The sequence below is a fragment of the Castor canadensis genome, chromosome 10 (assembly GCF_047511655.1).
Source record: "Castor canadensis chromosome 10, mCasCan1.hap1v2, whole genome shotgun sequence".
NCBI classification, from domain to species: domain Eukaryota; kingdom Metazoa; phylum Chordata; class Mammalia; order Rodentia; family Castoridae; genus Castor; species Castor canadensis.
In genome coordinates, this window is record NC_133395.1 from 117,271,765 (window position 1) to 117,292,827 (window position 21,063).

The 21,063-nt window shown below is 35.9% G+C and overlaps 1 protein-coding gene across 10 annotated transcripts in view; it reads right to left on the reverse strand.

The window, feature by feature from the left end:
* Cfap20dc (CFAP20 domain containing) overlaps window positions 1–21,063 on the reverse strand; it is a 205,875-nt gene that overhangs the window by 90,108 nt on the left and 94,704 nt on the right. For 9 of the 10 annotated variants that reach the window (XM_074044082.1, XM_074044079.1, XM_074044081.1 and 6 more), the window contains 5 exons: window positions 9,422–9,558; window positions 8,402–8,564; window positions 6,946–7,062; window positions 5,716–5,838; window positions 2,993–3,327 (listed from right to left, as the gene is read on the reverse strand). In XM_074044082.1, coding sequence (XP_073900183.1) covers window positions 2,993–3,327; window positions 5,716–5,838; window positions 6,946–7,062; window positions 8,402–8,564; window positions 9,422–9,558 — 875 coding nt within the window. The remainder of the gene's footprint in view (window positions 1–2,992; window positions 3,328–5,715; window positions 5,839–6,945; window positions 7,063–8,401; window positions 8,565–9,421; window positions 9,559–21,063) is intronic. The other variant, XM_074044080.1, reaches the window with a different exon arrangement.

Consider the following 21,063-nt stretch of genomic DNA (forward strand, 5'->3'; position numbering starts at 1 on the left):
TCTTCAGGGACCCTCATAACTGTTCCTAAGTCATGATGGGTGGAGTCCATGAGCTTTTCTAGTTTGCCTCCCTATGAGGTCAGTGGTCCAGCAGGACCTAGATGGTGCACTCAAAAGGGGCAATCCACTAGTGTGTAAGGAAGTGACACTAAGTAGTGCAGTGTTCAGAGAAACTGACACTGGACACTGAAGCACCCTGGAGCTGGCAGTGTAGAACAAAAAAAAAAAAAAAAAAAACAGTAGCATACTCCTGTTTCTTTCAAATGCTGCAACAGCGTGAAAGGCCCTCTGTTTTAATAGCTTTGTTAAGATAATTCACTTTACATGGTAGTTTTGATTTTATATTTCACCATGAAAAATGTTTCTGTCATGTTCTTTTCAAATAAGAAGTACAACTTCAAAATTAATTGAGTACCAGGCATATTAGTATATATTGTAGGCTAGGGAATAAAATATACACAAAGCAAAAAATAAGACAAAAGAGAATATTCAAAAAAATTTATTCTTTTGAGCCTCTCACACTGTTATCTTGGAGGTAAACTAATTATTATTAACTTAAATTACAAAGACAATATATCCTGAAAGCTTATTTTAATTAGCCTTTACTACTAAATGTGTGCTTTTCTTCTATCATAACAACATGATTTGATTTTGTTTAGTTTATATGCTACTAAATTTATCTAATTCCCTTTAAAAACACTCAGTGGTCTAACATCAAATAAAGTCTTTTAAGTTAGAAGCTTCAAGCACACTAAGTAATATTACTCATTTGGCCACTATTATTTATAAATGTAACATTATTTTCCTTAACTACAATTATGTTACTCTAAGGATATAACATTATAACATAACAAAACTGATGGTAAGGATGCTTCAACTAACTAAGCTGATTTTTTATTCAAAGATTGTATGAAAATAAACACTGTAAATATGTAATCCAATATCCCATGATTTAAACAATCAATGAATGAGGAAAAGAAATGACCCAAACTAAAATCATCCAAAGAACAAATTCTAGAACTTAATTAAATATAGCCTAGCATTTTTGTTTGTAATATTTTTATATCTTGGTTTGTACTTTTTTAGTCTCTCTAACAGCAAACCCCAAAGGTTGATAACAGGATAAGTCTTCTGCCCCACCCTTCCCTGGTAGCCACTTTTAGCAGTCTCTGACTAAAGGTGGATCAGGTAGGGCTTAGCAATGCGAGGGTACTACCATAGACTCCAGCCATATGCTGGTCTCGCTGACGGGCAAAGTACAGAGCAGACCGTTATGTGAGTGAGAGCTTGAAAAATTTGTTCTCAATTTTCATGTAGGTGGTGATAAATACACAATAATAAACAGTGTAATAAAGTATAAATAAAAACAGTGTAATAAATATATAATAAACAGTGAAGGATATTAGAAGTAGAGTCGCTAGTAGCAAAAGAAAGCACATGAAGTGATAACAAACTAAAATATTCAGAGCTGGCATTGTTCATTTTTTCATGAAACACTGTTGCTCTTCCTCAAGGCTTATCCTTTGTAAGAACAGTAAGTTCCTCATGTGGTGTTATTTGAAGAGTAATTTCCCAGAGAAATACCATTTTTCACTTACTATGAAATTTCCACTATTAGAGTAAATCTTTCAGGTTAGGTAAGAAAGATGGTGCAGTGTGCACATAAGAAGGGAATGAACTTGTCCCACTAATAAAATGGTATGAAACTAACTGGTCAGATTAACCAATTTATACCATAGAAGAATTGATGGTTAGGGTGATGATAATGCCAGATGCTGAAACAAATGCACATTTTATAGTCTTTACAGCTTGTTTTTAAGGGTGAAAGGGACAAATGTGTCCGACACTAACTTTTAAAATGCTGACATCCAATGTGCTGATTTTGTATAATGGGGTCTGCAGTAGGTTATATTTGCTATTACTAATTCTTTCAGTATCTCTGAAGCAAGGACACTGGGAAAAAAGGACCCCCTGGGTATTTTGCCTAAGAAACTCAATAAAACTTGTAAAACTCCCTACTTACTGTCTTAACAATCCCACTGTGCTCTCAACTGCCTTTGAGAGTAGGAGCTAGGAACTTAATGTTCACCCCATATTCCAAAGGGGATTCTTACTCAGAGTTATTTAAAAAAATGTAAGCATACATAAAAGTTCCACAATTATTTCTATAAAATGATTTATTTTTACTAAACCTTAACTTGACTATATTCTGATTGTAAAATAATATTTCCAGCAAATATGAATGGTCATTATTAATAAAAAAAAGCTAGAGAAATTTCACATATAAATTCATTTTTTACATATAAATTCCTTATGATAAAGTTATCATAATATATTATACTCGAAACAAATATTTCTAAACTATATTCAGTTTTATTTTCAGTAAGTTTTTAAAAACTTATGAATTTACTAAATTATAACATATTTATATTCTAAATAATACCAAATAGAACACTTTTTGTAAGGCAAGTCCCAGTACTAATTCATGATTCATTATCTAAACTTTAATTGGCACAACTCTTGAAATTCTGGGAACATATGGAAAATAATGACTCCTAATATGTCTAAGGTGAAAAGATGGCAGCGGAGTAAAGAAGCCAGAAAACTGTCAATTCAGAATGCTTACCAACTACAGCACAATTTCCCCAGAGACCTAGAACAACGTGCTCTCAATGTTTTACTGGTCCTGCTATCACATAACTAGATTGTATATGATTTCTTATTCATGAGACAAAGATTAGAACGAAAGAAAACCAAACAAACCAAAACCTGGTTCTCATAATTAAAAACGAAATCAGCTGTTGATAATAAAAAGGCAGCAATTTAGAGTTATCACAGCAACCTGCTGCAACTGTTGACTGACAAATAAATCTGCTTCATTTTTATAAATAGCAGTTGATTTCCCCTCTTTCATTTCAGCTAGTTTTAGTGCTTATTGGAGCTAATGGAACAACTGTGCTTTTAAGATTACTTTACTTATCAAATAGTGTACCTCTTCACTGCTGTCACCGCCATAAAAATCATCCTCCAATTGGGTGTCTGTCCTTGTCACGCTGGTATCCTTTCCTAGATCCAAAATCAATGAACACTCCTCTGGGGACATCTTCTGAGTCTTCCCATGAGGTGCTGATCGTGGTCTAGATGAAAAAGTGAAAATGTCCTTTGGAATCATCTGGGTTTCCTCTGCCTGTTGGTCAGGTTCACTGTCCTTGCTGGCTTCCTGCCACAGGTCTGATGAAAAAGAGGAGCCATCATCTAGAGGCAGAGACTGCATGCCAGATGCTGAATGGGCAGTGTGATCTTCACTTTCAGGAAATATCCACTCATCTAACATTTGGGAAAAATGATGAAAATTAGAGTAGTATTCCAAAAAAAGTGTTATTTTAGGCAGGTAATTAGGTTAAAATTTCTTGTTGCTGAAACAGATTTATGAAATAAGGCAGAAGCCAAGGAGGGCAATTCATCTACCATCTTATATTGCTAAACACTTAACCCATAGTTCAGTGCCTAAAGCTACAGGAAACTCATTTTCACATACTCTCCATCTGAGCTAAAACATTAGCCAGAAAATTTGTCAGCCTAGATTCACCTGTCCCGCAGAAAGTTTTTTATTGTATACTCGTATTAATTAGACACTGCAGAGGGAGCAAATATTCCAAATTTAAAAGAATTTGAGTTGCTAATATCTCCTTCTACTTCAGGATAGAGTACTTAACAAACTTCTTTAAACAAAATACCTGACCATTGTTTGGAATGCGAACCATGGAACAGGGGAAACCATGGAAAGGTGGCAGTCTGTTTTTCTCCATTGAGAAAAAGCAATTCACAGACTAAACTGAGTAGACATTGCAAATAATACTAAATCCACAGAAATATTATTAATCTGAGTGGTAGGTTGGGCTTGATGAAATTAAACTTAATGTTTAATTTTAGGAGAGAATGTTTTGACATTAAAAAAATATTTTTTTCAGATTCCTTTTTCTTTCTTTTTTTTTTGGTGGTACTGGGGTTTGAACTCAGGGCCTCACTCTTGCTCAGAGGCACTCTACTACTTGAGCTACTCTACTAGCCCTTATTTTTTCTTTAAAAAATATTGTATACTACTACTGAGAAATATTTTAACCAAACATTTATAACTTTGATCCATGCAACTTGGAAGAACAGATCATTATAATAAGTATCATTAAAAGCATACTTGCTTTCATTTTTAGAATGATAGCAGGAAAAAGTTGAGCATTTTCTCACTTTAGTTTATTTTTCTTGAAATATACTTTTTTGATGTTGTGGTTCAATGGTAAAAATAATGCAAGCACCTGCTCTGCAGAACCTCAACAAGGACATAGTAGTTTACACTTGTCTCTTGAATCCTATTATAGCTATTATCACAATAAAGTAACCAAGAGAGTTCTGAAGTTTTCCCAACTTTAAAGGCCTACATGGCAAAATCCCAAAAGCAAACAAAAAACAGCAGAAAACTTTAATAAAAGGAAAATTGATGACACAAATATAAAATATTTCACAACTGTGTTTATCCTTTTTGTTTTTGCTTTGTTCTAACTTGAGAGCCTCCTGAGAGCTAGGATTACAGGCATGTACTACCATGTCTGGCCATAAACTGTTTCTTAACTGAAGGCTACCATTATAAAACATGACTTGCCTGTAAAAAGGGTGATAAATTTATACTTCTTAAGAGAAAATGTACAAGGGACAGGACATCCATATTTTCAGGGACAAGGTCTGTTAGTATATGGCCAGTGGCAGGTTGAGTCCACATCTGACCACCTTCTCAGAGGGTTCTGAATCAGTATAGCATGGCCAGGTGAAATGAACAAGTTTACTGGGCACTCCTAGTTTGGACACCAAATCCTGTAGGTGCTTTGTAAACACAGTAGGTGCTCTAGAAATGCTGCAAATGGTTAAAAAAAGACCGCAATGAAATAATTTTTATGACCTATTTGCCAAATATATTATTAACTGTCAAAAAGTCAAAGTAAAATGAGTGTTTTACACCAAAGTAACTCTAATTATCTTACTACCACAAGCTTTTAAAAAAAATTTGTACTTTTACCTCAAGTATTTCCATATCAATTGTAATGAATAATTTGGTGTGTTTTCTTAGGAAAATATGTAAATTACTGTGTAATCACAATATTGCAGCAAACAAGATAAATGCAAGAATGATCACCTAAACATCTAATTAGTTTTCTACACAGTCAGATTTATGCTAGAGACACTAATTGCACCTAACATTTTAATGAAGGTTTCAACATTACATAAATAAGACTGACAAACTACAAACCATTTTCATTTATTTTCCTTTTTCCCTTGCTTGAAAACAATTTGCCTTTGTAAAAGTAGCACACACCCGCTAGGCAAGATAGGTTGATGGGCTCAGTGCTCTTGGTTGTAACCATCTTTATAAAAAGGATGGAGAATTGCAACAAGAGATGGTCTTTGGGGAGGGTGACAGTACCATGGGAAGACTTCAGAGTTTTAAACTTTCATTCTGACTGGGACAACTAGGGCATTAAAGCTCAAAAATAAAAATACTCTTTTATCCATTAAAGTTTGGCGTAAAACAGGTAAAAAAAGGTTTATAAAGTAAAGTTTACAAAAGATCAAATTTCATCAAATGGTTATATCACAGCTTTTCAAAATGACTGGGTTTGAAATATTTGTCATAATTATATTTTACTAATAGTTAAGATGGCCAACCTGCTTGGTCAGGAGACTGGGTTCCTAGAGTCCTGGACTTCAGTGTCTCGGCTTTTTGTTGGGTCACAGTGGTGAGGGTTGTTCTTGCTTCATCTTCATTCCTGTTATTTTCTGAAGAACTGCCTTTATTGAATAAATATTCCTAATTTGTTATTTCTTTTGATAATTACAAAAAGTAATTTTAGAAGAGTGATATTGATTCACAATATTTTTCATTTGGTTATTTAATAATGTAGTTTATATGTAGTTTTATTTTTTCAATAAAATGTTCTAAGATGAATTCAGCTTAGAGGTTCATCTTAAAATTCTTTAATATCTGCACAGGGACATTTTAGATTTAAGTTTTACAATATGTGATAAAAAGAATTCCAAACCCATGTAATTTTTAAAGAGTCTTACATTTTTTCCCCTTGGGCTCCACATAAGATGGAGCATCTTTTAAAAATTACAATTCTTACAAAATATAACCAAGCTCTTTCCTTCGGCTCCTTAATAAAGTAGATGTAGGCATTATTACAAAATTAATTTTTCTATCTACAGTTTTATAAAGATAACATAAAATCTAGCAGTCTGAATTTCAGTCAACCCAGGAATCTTATATTTTTGAGAAATTGTGCTAATAGATGTATACATGATACCTATTTTTGGCTGGCTTCAGAGTAGATTAAAATATGTATATACAAATCTACACAAACATGCCTTAAATCCAGAATTTAAGGAAATGACTATAAAAGCTACCTATATCTATCTAATGCTTACCTGGTTGCAGAGCTTAAATTTTAACCTGCATTATATCATATGGCAAAGAATCCAAAAGGAGAGATAGTAAATATAACTACCAATCTGAAAAGAGCTCATTTAAAAAGAAAAGATATAAATGAAATCTGAAAAATTATAATAAAGTTCAATTTTAGTGGTCTGCAGCCAGGGAACGAACTTTATCACATTGGGGCCATTTTTAGAAAACAATAATTCAAGCATTATTCAGCCTTTGAGAATAAAGTAAGAAGTCCTTTATTTCTGTGACACTGTCTATTTAATCCAACAAATCTCTGTTAGGGCTCTAGAGCAATTCTTTTGCAGAAAATTTGATTTTTATAATCCCTGTAGAACAGACATTTATATTTTAAATGAATTGGTTCATAATCCTTTGAAATATACAACCTGCAGAGAGAGTCCATTGCCCTGAATAATATACAGATCTAAGATAGTATTGAAATAGTACCATACCGCTGGGTGTCTCTGTCCTTTCTCTGCTGGTGCTTTTTAACCGGAATCTTCTTCTGTTATTATTCTTATCTGCTGATGGTTCTTGAGGGGGATGTGGATGCATAATAGGTAGATTGGCTGGTACATTTTCGTATCAAAGAACAAAAGCCCGAACAGAAAGTACTATGTCACTTGAAATAATTCAGTAAATATAATTATCACTATAATGAGAATATTCATGTATCATTTTGGCATAATGTGAAGCTGTATCAAAAACACAATTTATTCCTTCATAGAAAATAGGGTTTATTCCTATTCCAATATTAGGATCATTTCAGGCTTTCAAAATTACTGATACATTTTATTCATGTATTTATACAAGTAATTTGATGTCAATCATGCAACATTTTATAAAAACTATAAAAATGAAAATGAAGCTGACAGCCAATACAGAAAAACTATTTCTCCTTTTAAAAGAAGTATCGCTGAGTATACTTTCAACAAAAACTTAGATAGTAGTTTCCCAGAGAACCCTGGAGTACAGAAGTCAAGTCTGGAGAAGAATTTTTAAGAATAATTCAATTCTTAAGTGATACAATCATAACAGCATTTAGTATTTGCTAAATCCTTCATTTCTTGGAGCAATATGATATATTAGCTGTTTTTCTCATTGAAGCCTCACAACAACCCTTTGAGGCAGCTATGACTTCTTATTACTACCAGTGCCAAGAGAAATGCAATCTCCACTTTAAAGATGAGGGAGCTGGGGCTCTGAGGGTGTAAGAAATTTGATCTATGCCTCATAGTCAGTGGTAGAGCCAGGACTGGGTATCTATGCCAATCACTTTCTTATGTCAGTTTTATACTCCATGGGGGCTATTCTCTGTAAAAATGTTCATTAATTTCTAAATTAAACAAAGTGAATTCAAATGCCCCCCCACCCCATTTTCAGCTCTCACTAAAGTCAGATCAGGAATGGTGGAAAAATTGTGAGAGAGCTGAGTCTTGGGCTGTGGTGTTAAGTCTGTGCAATGATTGCAAACTTCACATTACTCTCAATCCATAAAATGGGCTAAATGTCCTTTTTCACCCATAGGGTTGTTTTTTGCATCAATGAGAGAAAATGAAGAATACTATAAATGGAAAATGAAATTAAGCTAGGAAAAAAATGCACAGGGAGTTTTCAAAATACACTGATAATGGGATGCTATCTTATTTCCACATCATTATCATAAAGCAAAAACACGGGATGCTATAGCAACTTGAAATAATGGACTAAATAGAATGACAGGTTCCAGAAGATAATGCATGTATAAAAAGTTTAAATATATTTCAATATCCACCATGCTTTTCATTATTAAATAATAATTCTCTAGACTTAAGATCTAGTCATGAATGTAACTTCTGACTTATGTTAACAGGAACATTTCTCTCTAATTTCAGTAGCTATCAGTCTTTCTGCATAATTCTTTCTTACCATGAATAGGTACAATCGGCTTTATTTGGCGAATATTTTCTTTATCTCCTTGTTCTTCAGGCTCAGGTATGAGTGAGGTTGACATTTCTGCACTGTTAACACACTTCTCTACTGTGGGCTGCTGGCACAATCGGCTATTTTTGGACCCAAGGGATCTTACTGTCTATAAGGAAAATGAATTAATATGTATATTACACTATAAGAACTACAATTATTTTTGTATAGAATCTGTATAGGGAAAAATGTGACAAATAAAAGTGAAGGAATAAAGCTAGAGAAAATGAGGTTAAAAAGAGATGGAAAGGGAGGGTACAGGAAATTAGAAATGAAAGGAGAAAAATAACATGAGGCAAAACAGAAGACAAGCAAGTCTCTTAGACTTACAAATTAAAATGTGCTCATTTGTTTAACTTGATCTTCAGTAGGCAAAAGTTGAATCACGCCAGGTACTAGTATCTCACTCTTATAATCCTAGCTTCTTGGGAGGCTGATATTGGGAAGACTATAGTTTGAGGCCTCCCAGACAAATAGTGTATGAGACCTCCCATCTCCAAAATAACCAGAGTAAAATGGACTGGAGCAGTAGAGTGCCTGCTTTGCAAGTGTGAAGCCCTGAGTTCAAACCCCAGTCCCACCAAAAAAAAAAAAAAAAAAAAAAAAAGGTATCATTGTATAGGTCAGAAATTCAAAGGACATAAAAAAGCAAAGTATTTGAGAATCTGCTCAGTGTATGGTGTCTGGTCCTAATACAACTCATTTTTTGAAGATGAGAAAGCACTTATATATATTTGCCTGTAAGTTTTATGAACACACAGAATGAAAATAATAGTTGAAATTATTAATTAAGTTGACATGGAAAAAAGGAAAGAGTTTGGAATTTTTTTTTAAATCCAACCTTTCTGCTCCAAATTTATTCAGACCTTCTACTTTTGGTGTGCAGTCAGCCTTGCCCCTCCTCCCATCTTCCATCCCTGACCACACCTACCACACTCTGATAACTCTTCAAACCTCCTTCCTTACCTCACTGGATAACCTCATGTGATTCCTTCTGCCAGAAAGTGGAGGGGGTCCAAGAACTTTGGATCCAAAGGCGATATGACAGACATCTTGATTTTTACTGTTCCGGACACTACTTGCTCCTCTACTGATGAACTGGTCTGTTTGTTAAAGGAAGGTTGTAATAGTCCATTAATGAGCATAACAATGAATACCATGTTACAGTATTTCTAAAAGTACAGTCCAGTTACCATATGAGCTGAATCACCGCCCCATTCAGCACTTATTAAAATGCAGATACTGCATCAGATCTGTGAGATATTTTTGACAAGGTGAGGGAGGGGCAACAGAGCTTCAACAAGGTCCTTCAAGTAATTTGTATACTTGTCATTGAGAACCATTACTACAAACATTTTTCTTCCAAAAAGAAACTAAAGAAAAGCTACTAAAAGCACAGCACATTTTCTCTTCAAGGAAATAATTTAAATACAATTATGGAATTTAACTAAATATTTATTTAAATGGGTACTCTTTAAGACAGTGACAGAAAATGGGTAAGACATGGATTGCCCTCAGGGTTTGGAGGAGGTGATTAGACAAGGAAACTATTCACAGAGCAGTGGGAATAAAGAATAAGTGAATGGACCTTGATTTCAAGAAAAAGAGATGCAGGTGCACCTGGCAGAAGGGATGAACAGAGGATGCCTGAGCAGAAGATGGAGGAGGAGTATGCCTGGGGAGTGATGAGAGGTCAGTTCAGCTAGAAGGAGAGGCTGGGGTCATATTGAAAGTCTTAAAATGTGATTAGAATTTTCTAAATTTGGTGGGCAACAGGGGTCCCTGAAAGTTTTAGGATGAAAGGGCAAACTGGTGTCACATCCAGGATAGTGCTGATATGTATACCATACCCTGATGCCTTTCCTTCTGGGCACATAGCTAAATTACATCTCTCAGCCTTCCCCATAGGTATCCAGCCTATGGGACTGAGCTCAGGATAATGCAAGTGAGAAGTATAAGCCACTTTGGAGTCCCTGAGACCTCCTGCATAACCCTCTATGAGCTCTTCTTTCATTTGTTGACAAGATGCAGAAGATTCCAAGGAGGACTTTCAGGCCTTCAGAGGAGTCATTACATGAAAGAAGCTGGCTTTTTCTGAATGATTGCATGGAAGGGACTCTGGACTGGACTAGACTGAAGGGGTCTTTGTGATTACAATTAGCCTCTAATGGAGAAGGTCAGGGTGATGATCCTTAATTCAAAACACTGCCCTCTACCTGGAAACCTTCTGTAGTGCCCCAACTGCAAGGTAAGACCAACTTGAATATTATGATTATGGCCTGAAGACGTCCACATTGCCTTCAGGTCCTGGACTTATATGAGATACTGGGCATCTCCAATCTGATCTACCACTCTGAAACAACTCCTTTGGTTAGCTAGTTGGACTAATTAGTTCTGCTGTAGAGCTATATATAATTCTACATGTGATGGACTTAAAATCTACTCCTATGCAATAGCATAAGAAAAGGCACACAACTTTGCAAAACATACTCAGGAAGCTTCAAATATTAAGTCTGAATGAAAGTAATGTGTGTGGATGCATGTGTGTTTTCTTGGGTCTGTTTTTGTGGAAATAATGGACCTGAAGACATGGGGAGAGGCTAGATCACTGAATTGACCTCAAAGAGTTTTTGCTGCTCAGAAAAACCTGAGGTGGATACTGAAGTGGCAAGGAGGTACATACCACAGCCAGTTTTCTTCATGTTCCTGAAGCCCTATTAAGTACAAGAGATTCTATTCGCTAAAAAACAGAATCAGGGTGAATATGTTAAATTATCTTTCTGTAACTGAAGCATGTGTGGTTGGTGAAGTGGTGAATTTTCTGTCATTTTGAAGGTGTTCAGGCAGAAGTGTGGATAGCTATTCTGGATACTGTAAGGCAGATTCAGACTCCCTAATGTATATTTTAGCCCATTCCTCTTTTCTGAGCTCCACTGCTCCTTTCCAAAAGACTTCTGAGCCAGCTCTCCTCTGATGTCTCAGAGATACTCCAAATCAGAAACATGGCTGAATGAATGGCATTCCAATGTATCCACTTCGAGCAGTCAGAACCTAGGTATCAAGCTTGACCCTCTCCATATCTGATCCATGTCTACTTCTCCTTGTTTCCTCCACCAGCACTTACATTTAAGAGACCATCCTCCCTCTCTCTGATGACCATAAAGCCTCTCAAGTAATTTACCATATCTGCTGTGGTGTCTTGTCCCATCTCTTTCTCCAAAATTCAGACAGAGAGGTCTTGTACAAACCTGAGTATGCTTGAATTATTTCCCTTCCTTCACTTACAGGTCTTCAATGGCTTCCCCGCTGCTCTTAAGATTAAGAAGAAAGCCCTTCTTATCACTTATAAAAACCTGTTCTGACATAGCTTTATCTCTTACACCACTCATTTTCTGCTCTCTCAAAAGAATGGCCTTCTCAGTTCTTTCTCCTGCCACAGTGTCTGTACATGCTGCTCCACAAGGTTTGGAGGCTCATCCTGTCTCTTTAGGCCTTTTCATCTCAGCTCAATCATCACCTCCTCAATAAATCTTTCTGGACCTTCCTGATTAGGGTAAGTTCCCCTGACATAGGCACTTCCATAAACTATCTCTCGCAGAACTTGTTGGAATTGCACTTTTGTGTTTCTATGGCATCCCTTGTTTCATGCATACTCCAGCAGACACAAACACAGTGGCCTGGCTTTGTCACCCTGAACCACCAATATCCAGCCAAATGCTTTACACAGAAGTGGGCACATAATAGGTTCTTGCTGAGCAAAATGAGTGAACCAATAAAAGAGTCAGAAGGGAAGTTGAATTAAATGACTCAAATATTTCTAGCTATGGTTAGAATTTCATTTTAAGAAAAACCCATCTGGTGCTTTTAAGTGTGAACTGAGGAGAAAGACTAGAGAGGACTGGAGGACTGTAGGGTGTGGGGGTTGAGAGACAAAGATCAGTCTGCCCCAGTGGTGAGGCTCTCAAGGGCAGCAGTGCTACATGCCATAAGTAGATGCCTGTCCAGGTGACATCTGAAACTTCCTACTCTTGTCAAATGGTCTTTGTATGTGTGCTTCTGTATTCTTCCCCAGCCATTTAGAAATGCCCATTTGAATCAACAAAACATTGTTTTCCAGCATTGATGATAGAAAGAAATGATACTCGAATTCTAGGTTATTTGGCAAAATTAAAGGCATCATTTTTTTTTATGATCAAGTAGAAGAAATTCTAGACTATTTATTTTATTCTCAAATGTGCATTTTCCCAGAAAGAAATGGCTGCTGATGGTACTGAAATGCTGTACAAGTTTCCATGTGGGCCTGCAGAGGAACTGCATAAGACCCAGCACAGGAGCCTCCCCCTTGCTCCAGCCCTGGGTACTATTCAGCTACAAGTTATCTTTCTGTTTAAGTATTTTACAAGGATGGTTTCCTTGATATTTTTTCATATTCTTTATCTAAATGCAAGTTCCTCCCAATCAATTTAAGTTCTTTTGCGTGAAAGACCATTTATTTGGTCATTGTATGTATGTGTCTGCTGAGCCCAGCTTAGCACATGGTAGACAATAGTTAAATCTCACCAAAATTATGGATACTACGCAAGATTAAAAAGAGGAATTTGGAGGGAGAGAGAATTTTAGGAATCATATTTAGAATGACAGGGAGTGAATAATATTGAAATATATCACTTCTGTGTAGGAACAATACACAATAAAATGCACTAAAAACAGAATAGAGTGGGAGGAAATGGGTAAGAAAGGATAATAGAAGGGGTTTGACAATATATTTACAAGTAACAGATCAAGGCAAAACCCCCTGAACAATGAATGAACACTAAAACAAGGAAAGACAGGAATGTAAAATAAGTCATCTTAAGTGGAGGGTAGTAGCAGGAGGGGAAGGGTAAATGAAGAGAGTAAACGAGGGTGAATATGGTTGAGGTACTTTCTATACATGTATGAATATGGAACACTGAAATCTATTGAAGTCATTTCAAGAAGGGGAGTGGGAGAAGAGGGAGATTAATGAAGGGGATGAACCAAACTGGGGTACAATATATGTGTATATGGAAATATCACAATGAAACCCCATGTATAACTATCATATACTAATGAAAACATTTAAAAAAATAAAATAGTAACAACAAAAAAGAAATCATATAGTCACAGTTCTAGCTATACTTCCAACAAAATGAACACATTAACTGTTCATGGTTATTAATAAAGCAACTCCCAGACATCTCGAACTTCTTAGAGGAACTTTTTACTTAACAGCAGACCATTAAAGATATTTCTAAACCTGATATGCTATATCCCCTAAATCACAGAAAACTATGTTACTCTGTATTTTATAAGAAGATCTACTATAGGGTTTCTTTAAAAAGTAATTCCCCTCAATGTATTTAAATCTAAATTTAAGTTAAAAATTTTTACACATTTGGGTATTCTTTTTTCCCCACAAAGTGGAAGAATATAAACACTACTATTTAGGATCTCTTTAATAAACAGACCTCTTCAAGCTTGTTATTACAATTAACACATCAATTCTTAAAGCCTGTGTTGCTGAACAGTTCTGTTTACAATCATATTAATTGTCATAATTATCTCCATAAACATGAACCATGCTATATATTTACTAAAATAGGGTCCTAATTAAAATGTACAAGGAAAAGTAATTTAGATCTTTGATTTCTAAAATAAAAGTAGAAGGGACAAAGTTTCTCTATAATGAGAAAAATCTTAATAAAAGAAAACTACAAGCAGAAATGCATGCCTCTTTAATTCTAAAAGGAGCTCTTTTAAGAGTAGATATCAATATGCATAAAAAAGGTTAAACATCAAGATTAGATTAAAGTTATGCTGTAGGCATTTTGTTTTCTTGAGTTTGTGGAAAATGAACTTGGTGTAGGTCAGAGATGTTGCTATTAATTATTTTGCTATTTTACTGAGGGGTACATGCCTTTGCAGTTAGATGGTAAAACCTGAGGGTCTGCTCTCTAATTGTCTTTTAGGAAAACAAACATTCATTTTTGTCTCAAGATACAATATTCTAGTTGCTATCATCATTTAAGTTTATAGGGTTTTCAAAGCTTAATCAGAAAGACCTGCTGAATTTTCAGTTCTAATCACTGAGGGGTCAGGCATCTATTGTCTAAGAGTCAAATCAGAATTAAAGCTGGCACTCAGGTCCAGATTTTGAATTGGATTAATTTTTATTTTAGTGTATATTATGTTGTTATAAAAAATATAAAAAATACAAAAAAAGGCTGATCTAGTATGGCAATATCATTTTAGACAAGGTACTTAACATTTGTAAGTCTCACCTTCTTTCTCCATAAGATTGGGAGAATAATGGTATTTATGTCATAGCACATTTTTAGATTATATGAAACAATACATATGTCATGCTGTGCCTAGTAGGGAGTAAATGCTTAGTGAATATGTTGTTAATATCTTCCATCTTGAATGGTATTTAACAACTTATCATTTTTTCCTCTATTCAGCCATGCTAGTGATAGTAACTGGGCACTTACCCTGGCGGGCACCTAGTAAAACAGAGAGTGAGATGACTGCTACCTCCTCCAAAGAGAAGGAGTCTCATGGGAGAGATGGATATTAAAGCAAGTAATGAATAAATAACCCTTTTATCATGGCTGTGATACAAAGGAAAAGTCCAAAGGGTTATAAATGTGCCCATCAGGGGTTGGTAGCTAGTCTTTGGGGTCAGGGATATCACATTCAACTTGAGACATAAAGGATAACAGACATCCTGGTGCACACTAGATCTCTGTACAGATCCCCCCACCCCTGTGCATGATATTACTTCATCTCTGCAGAAGAAGGGCAAAGCTCATCAGCTCTGTCCACACGCAGAGCAGGGCTCAGAACCAAGTGTCCCAACCTCTCATCGTGCCTTCTTTTTACCACACGTGATGCTCCTCATGGTGAGCCAGGAGGGCATCTCAGGAAATTTCTCTCACTTCTAGTATTTGTTTTCTATGTATTCTTATAAAGCCCTAGAACTAAAAACTTTTGTTTTGCTACCTGAAAAATGGATTTTAATGATTACATGGATAGGTACCAAAACTTCATGAATACGGTAATTCAGTGCATGTAATGAAGACCAGTGAGGCTTATGAGGAATCAAGCACAGAACATAATACCATTTCAATATCCTTTGTCAGAGGGAAGAGAGCCAGGCAGGTAGGGAGAACAGAGCAAAGTGAGGTGCTACCAGGCAGGTAGTACATATCACAAGAAGGTACATGTGGAATGTGGGGGACTGTGGCTAATTTAAGAGTGTACACCCCATGCAAAGTACTTTAATTGAGACCTGTTTTTACACTTGTCTAGCAGTGTCAATCTGTAAACTGTGGAAGTATGATGAAAAGAAGAGCAGGTATGTAAATGGCTAAAGCAGGAAAGGCCCTATGTGATTACAATCAGTCTTCAACTTTTGCAAATAATGAAAACCAGTACTTCCTCTTATCTCACTAATAAAATAGTTTTAAGACACTTTTGAAAGCCAATAAAATAATACTAAAAACTAAATTTACAATATCTTTTTCACTGTTGAACTGGTTAGGACCTTAGACAGAATAATAACATCATTTATGTGTAAAATTAGGATCTGTTGATAAGATAAAAAGGAATAATGTATAGGATATTACTTTTTCCCAAGCATTTAATTTATTAAAAAGTTAAAATTAGCCTACTTTTTGTTCCTTATTCTTAATGAGCAAAAAAAAAATCTTTTTTAAAGGAATCGGTTTAATTATTTCGAGAAAACCCTGCATTCTGAATAAAGAGCACATCTTGTTTATAGGCCTTGGTAGGTAAGCTCCATCATTTGGGTTTGGGACTAAGGCAGTTTCCTGTAAAATGAGCAGGCTTCCTGGGGTATGGTGCTTCCAACTACCAGTGAGTGAGTGCTTAAAGGGAGCCAGTAGTTAAGATGCATTTCTGAAACCTTATTGCCTGGTCACTGCCAGGTGTAACACTCACTAAGTCTTGATCTTTGAGAACCTCAGTTTCTTCATGGTGATTATTATGGTAGCTCCTAAAAAAAGATGTGAGATGAGATTAAATGGGATAGCTATGCAAAGGAAAGGGTTCAATGGAATACAGTGAAAACTCACTAAATGGTACAGCTGATGATTTCTTGCTAAATATACTTATGTGTTCAAATCATCTGGCTAGCGTTATTTCATTAATTTACTTGAATACTCAATCACTGAATGTTCACTAAACTCCGGTAAGTGCTAAGTACTGATCTAGGTGCTAGGGATACAACTACAAATGGGGTCACTGCAGTATTGAGGGTTATAGTCCATTGGGGGTGACAATATTAAGAAAACAAGTAAATGAGGAAACACTAAGTACTGATAAATGTGCCAATAGTAAAAATAGGGTGAAAGAGTGTCATGGGAGTTCCTGGAGGTCACTGATGATTACAGCCTCAAGGCTGCCACCAGTTGAAGTATATTAAAAAATTCACAGTTAAAATGTTTTAAAATTCATCCTGATATAATGTAGATAACTATATACTTATAGTTCCTTATTATACCACAAATAAAAAGTTGTTTAATATTTAACTATACATATACAGATTTTATTTTGCCAATAATTTTGGATTTTCTTCCCATGATATATAATTATATATATAATTAGCTATCTATGTATCTATCTGGTTTTTTTTGAGCCAGGCTCTCACTATGAAGCCCAGGCTGACCTCAAACTTGTGATCCTCCTACCTCCATTTTTCAAGTGCTGAAACTAGAAATGTCAAATAATGAATATAATTAGAATATTAAAATTCTCTAATACAGAAAGATGATATGAAGAGTGTAAGTCTAATCTCCCTGTGCCTGCCTCCATGAGTTCCTGCTTCCAGAGGTGATCAGTAAGTTTCTTGTGTTTCTTTAGAAACTTGTGCATGTGCCATTCCCAACTGCCTATTTCTTTCTTGGCAGCGATGGGATCAACCCAAAGCAGTCTTCTAGGTTTCCATCTTGCATTGACTGACACAGCTGAGACCTTCCCAGACTGACATGGGCAGAGCAGGTCACTCATGAACAGCTACATATTACTTTATTGTATGGTTTCTAAGTCAGTTCCCTCCTGAACACAAGCATTTTGTGTCTTTGTTATAAAAGATTTCAGAGCTATTGATCAATATCCATTCTAAATTCCTTTCACACTTAAAACGTTTTAAATGAAGGAATTCGACCAGTTTGTTTCATTTTATTGAAGGTGGGGAAAGAGGATATACAATTCAAATGTAAGAGTTGACTTGAGCTTAGTTTTAATTATTATCAGACTAAACATTGTGGGACTGGGTACTGTAGCTCATGTCCATAATTCCAGCAACCTGGGAGGTAGAGATTGAGAAGAACATGGTTTGAGGCTAGCCTGTGCAAAAACTTTAGTGAGATGCCTATCTCAATAAAAAGCTGGGCACAGTGGTGTACAACTATAATCCCAGCTATAAGGGAGGCATAAGTAGGATAACTGTGGTTTGAGGCTGACCCTGAGCAAAAATATGAGACCCTACCTGAAAAATGGCTAGAGGAAAAACTGACTGGGGTGTGGCTCAAGTGGTAGACTTGCCTAGCATGTGGGAGACCCTGAGTTCAAAACCCTAGTACTGTCAAAACAGAAAACAAACCCCCAAAACTAAAAACTGTGGGATCCTGTTAACCTATCAACCAATCCTAAGACAAGGTTACCAAAAGAGTCAGAGTTTAGAAAGGAAGAAATTAAAGAGAATCTTGTTTTTTTCTGAAGTCAGAATCTAACTCCTTTTCCTTTCAGGCTCTGTTTCACATTAGATTTTGTTCCAATCTTGCTTTCATAATTGTGGAACCCAAAGAAGAAATTCTAATACAGATTTCAGCAGTGCCGAAGAGAGCTGGCTGATTAGTTCATGGTTTTTGCGTTAATTCACCCATTTGTAATCATGCTAGGAGCTAGGGATGTCAGTCTCTTTATATCTAAAAAGGAGTGAAAATCCAATAAGACTGTTGCTGTGGAAAGGAGGGGCTCTTGGGAGAGCTGCTGTCTTGTTTTGAGCAAATGAGTAGTTTTGATCTGTGCTTAGTGGACCACAGCATCTTGTCATTAGTGGCTGAATGCTCAACTTCAATAACCAGACCCAATTCTCTGGTTCAATTAAACTGGGTCCCATTAGTGAGAATGAGATGATCAGGATTGTACAGGCCTCAGCAGACTAACAGGCAGCAGCTAATGGGCACTGGGCGCTGCCAGGGTAGACAGTGAAGACAGGGAGTTTTGGGAAACACAATTATTTTATTAATTTCATTACATGCTCTTGATCAAGCTGTATGACATTCAACAAAACATACTCCAAAACAGTTACAAGTTCAAGGTTTCCCTTTTTGGCCTGTGTGAAATGCTATAAAGTATCCACAGGAAATGTCTACTTCCTTCTTTAGAGGCCTCACTGGGATCACTCAATATGTGTGCATTTATAATAAAATATCAAAATTTACATGAGCACGACACAGTCAATTAGAGCACACAGTCATTTTCTCATGCAATTCAAATTTCATCACGGGGAGCCCACTTCTTACAAAGACACAAAAACCAATAGTTGGAATAAAGAAATATCTCCTGGCCTTGGGCATATTCATTAGATTTACCCTTCAGATAAAATATATTATATATAGAACAATAATTATTACCATACTCACTTTTAGTAAGCTTCAAAGCCCACAAATGTCAAAGCATCAATGGAAAGGTATTTGTAGAATGAGAACCACAAAGTGCTAGTGTGCTCATGTGATCTTCGGTGTCATACATATGAGGAGTGAGATTGGCAACCATAGACCCCACGACTACAAATGGATGCAACATAATTGGGATTGACAGGGAAGAAGAAATCTGCTATTTGATGGTAGTTATTAATTTTCTCTCTATATATGACTCAAGTTGACTATTATCGTATATTGAAAGCCTACTTAGGTAATTTGCAAAATATATACTAACTAATACCGCTTCTGTAAGTTGGGCTCACATTTTCATATAAAAATGTTTATTTAATTGTCACACTGAATTAATGATAAAATTAGTATTTATTCAAATTCCTCTTTAATCTCATACATATTTTCTTTCTTTTTTTGTGGGACTGGGGTTTAAACTTAGGGCTTCACACTTGCAAAGCAGGCACTCTATTACTTGAACCACACCTTCAATCCATTTTGCTATGGTTATTTTGAAGATGGGGTCTCAGGAACCATTTGCCTGGAATGGCCCTGAGAAACGATCTAATCACAGCCTCCCAAGTGGCTAGGATTAAAGGCATGAACCACTGGTGTCCAGCAAATCTCATACATTTTAAGTATCCTTGAACTTTAAATTTAAAAAAAGATATTTGTATATACTTGCATTTTAATATGAAAACATAGTTTCTAAAATATTAAGCTAGAGGAGTAGAAGAAAAAAGAACCCTCACAGTTGCAAAGTTACCTGATGTGCTTAACAGATAACTTTTTTGCGACTGAAAGTTATCATGGCATGTTAGATACAGATATAGGATTTTTTATTGAAAATATTCTCAATCCCTGCACTCTGTGGCAAATCTTCCTAAAGATTGAACTGTGATCCATAGAGTTTACAGTGGATACCTGTGTAGTGAGATCATTTCCATGTTTTTACATATTTTCTAAAAGCTCTTTACTGAACATGGATGGCATATATGACTTTTCTTTTTGCTGCCTAAATATAGTGTATATAATAAATACACAAATTTTCACCATTTGACCTCATTGCTCTCAAAAAGTCCTACTTAAAGTTAGTAATTGTAAAGCAGGTGATGTGTACATGGGGTTTTTCATTATACATTTTCTCTGCTTTCCTGTAAGTAATGCATAACAAGGGGTTAAAACGCACCATCTATTTAAGCATAGTCTTCTTCCAGGGTTTACACTGAGAAAGTTACAAATAGGCTCCATCCTCTAAGAAGATACCATTTAGGACCTCTAATACTGATGAAGACTGACATCTAGAAAATACCCTAAGGATAAATGAACATGGGATAAGCACTGATAAAGAAAACACTTTTACTTTTGCTTCTTTTGCCATTGTTACCTACTTTGTTTTGTTTCTACCTTGACCTCCCTCAAGCTCTGTATACTCTGGTCCCAATCTGTTATTTGAGAAGCCACAGCCTTGCTTCTCTCCTCCCTGCAGTTTCTTTCAGGGCCACTGCTTTCCATATCCACAGTCTGGGTCAGTCTGACCCTGGCCATTTTATCCTAGACTGCTGTGAAGCCATCTTAGTCACATTCTTTAATCTCCAGTCTCATTTGGTTTCAAAATTCACCTTGAAACCTGCTGTCAATTTTAACTTCCTAAAAAGAAGTTTTCATCTCCTTACTTTGGGGACGTGAGGTATATTCCAATAGTATTCTCCTAACACAGCTTTTCTGCTGGCTCTACCCATTCCTCCTACTAACCACCCGACCACTGATCCATGCCCTTCACTGTCTCCTTGTCTTTATTCAGTATTCTGCCCCAACGTACACTTCCATTACTCTCATATTCGTTTATCATAAATACTTATTTCTATACATATGTATTTCTTCCTTCATAAGTGCCCTATTATCACA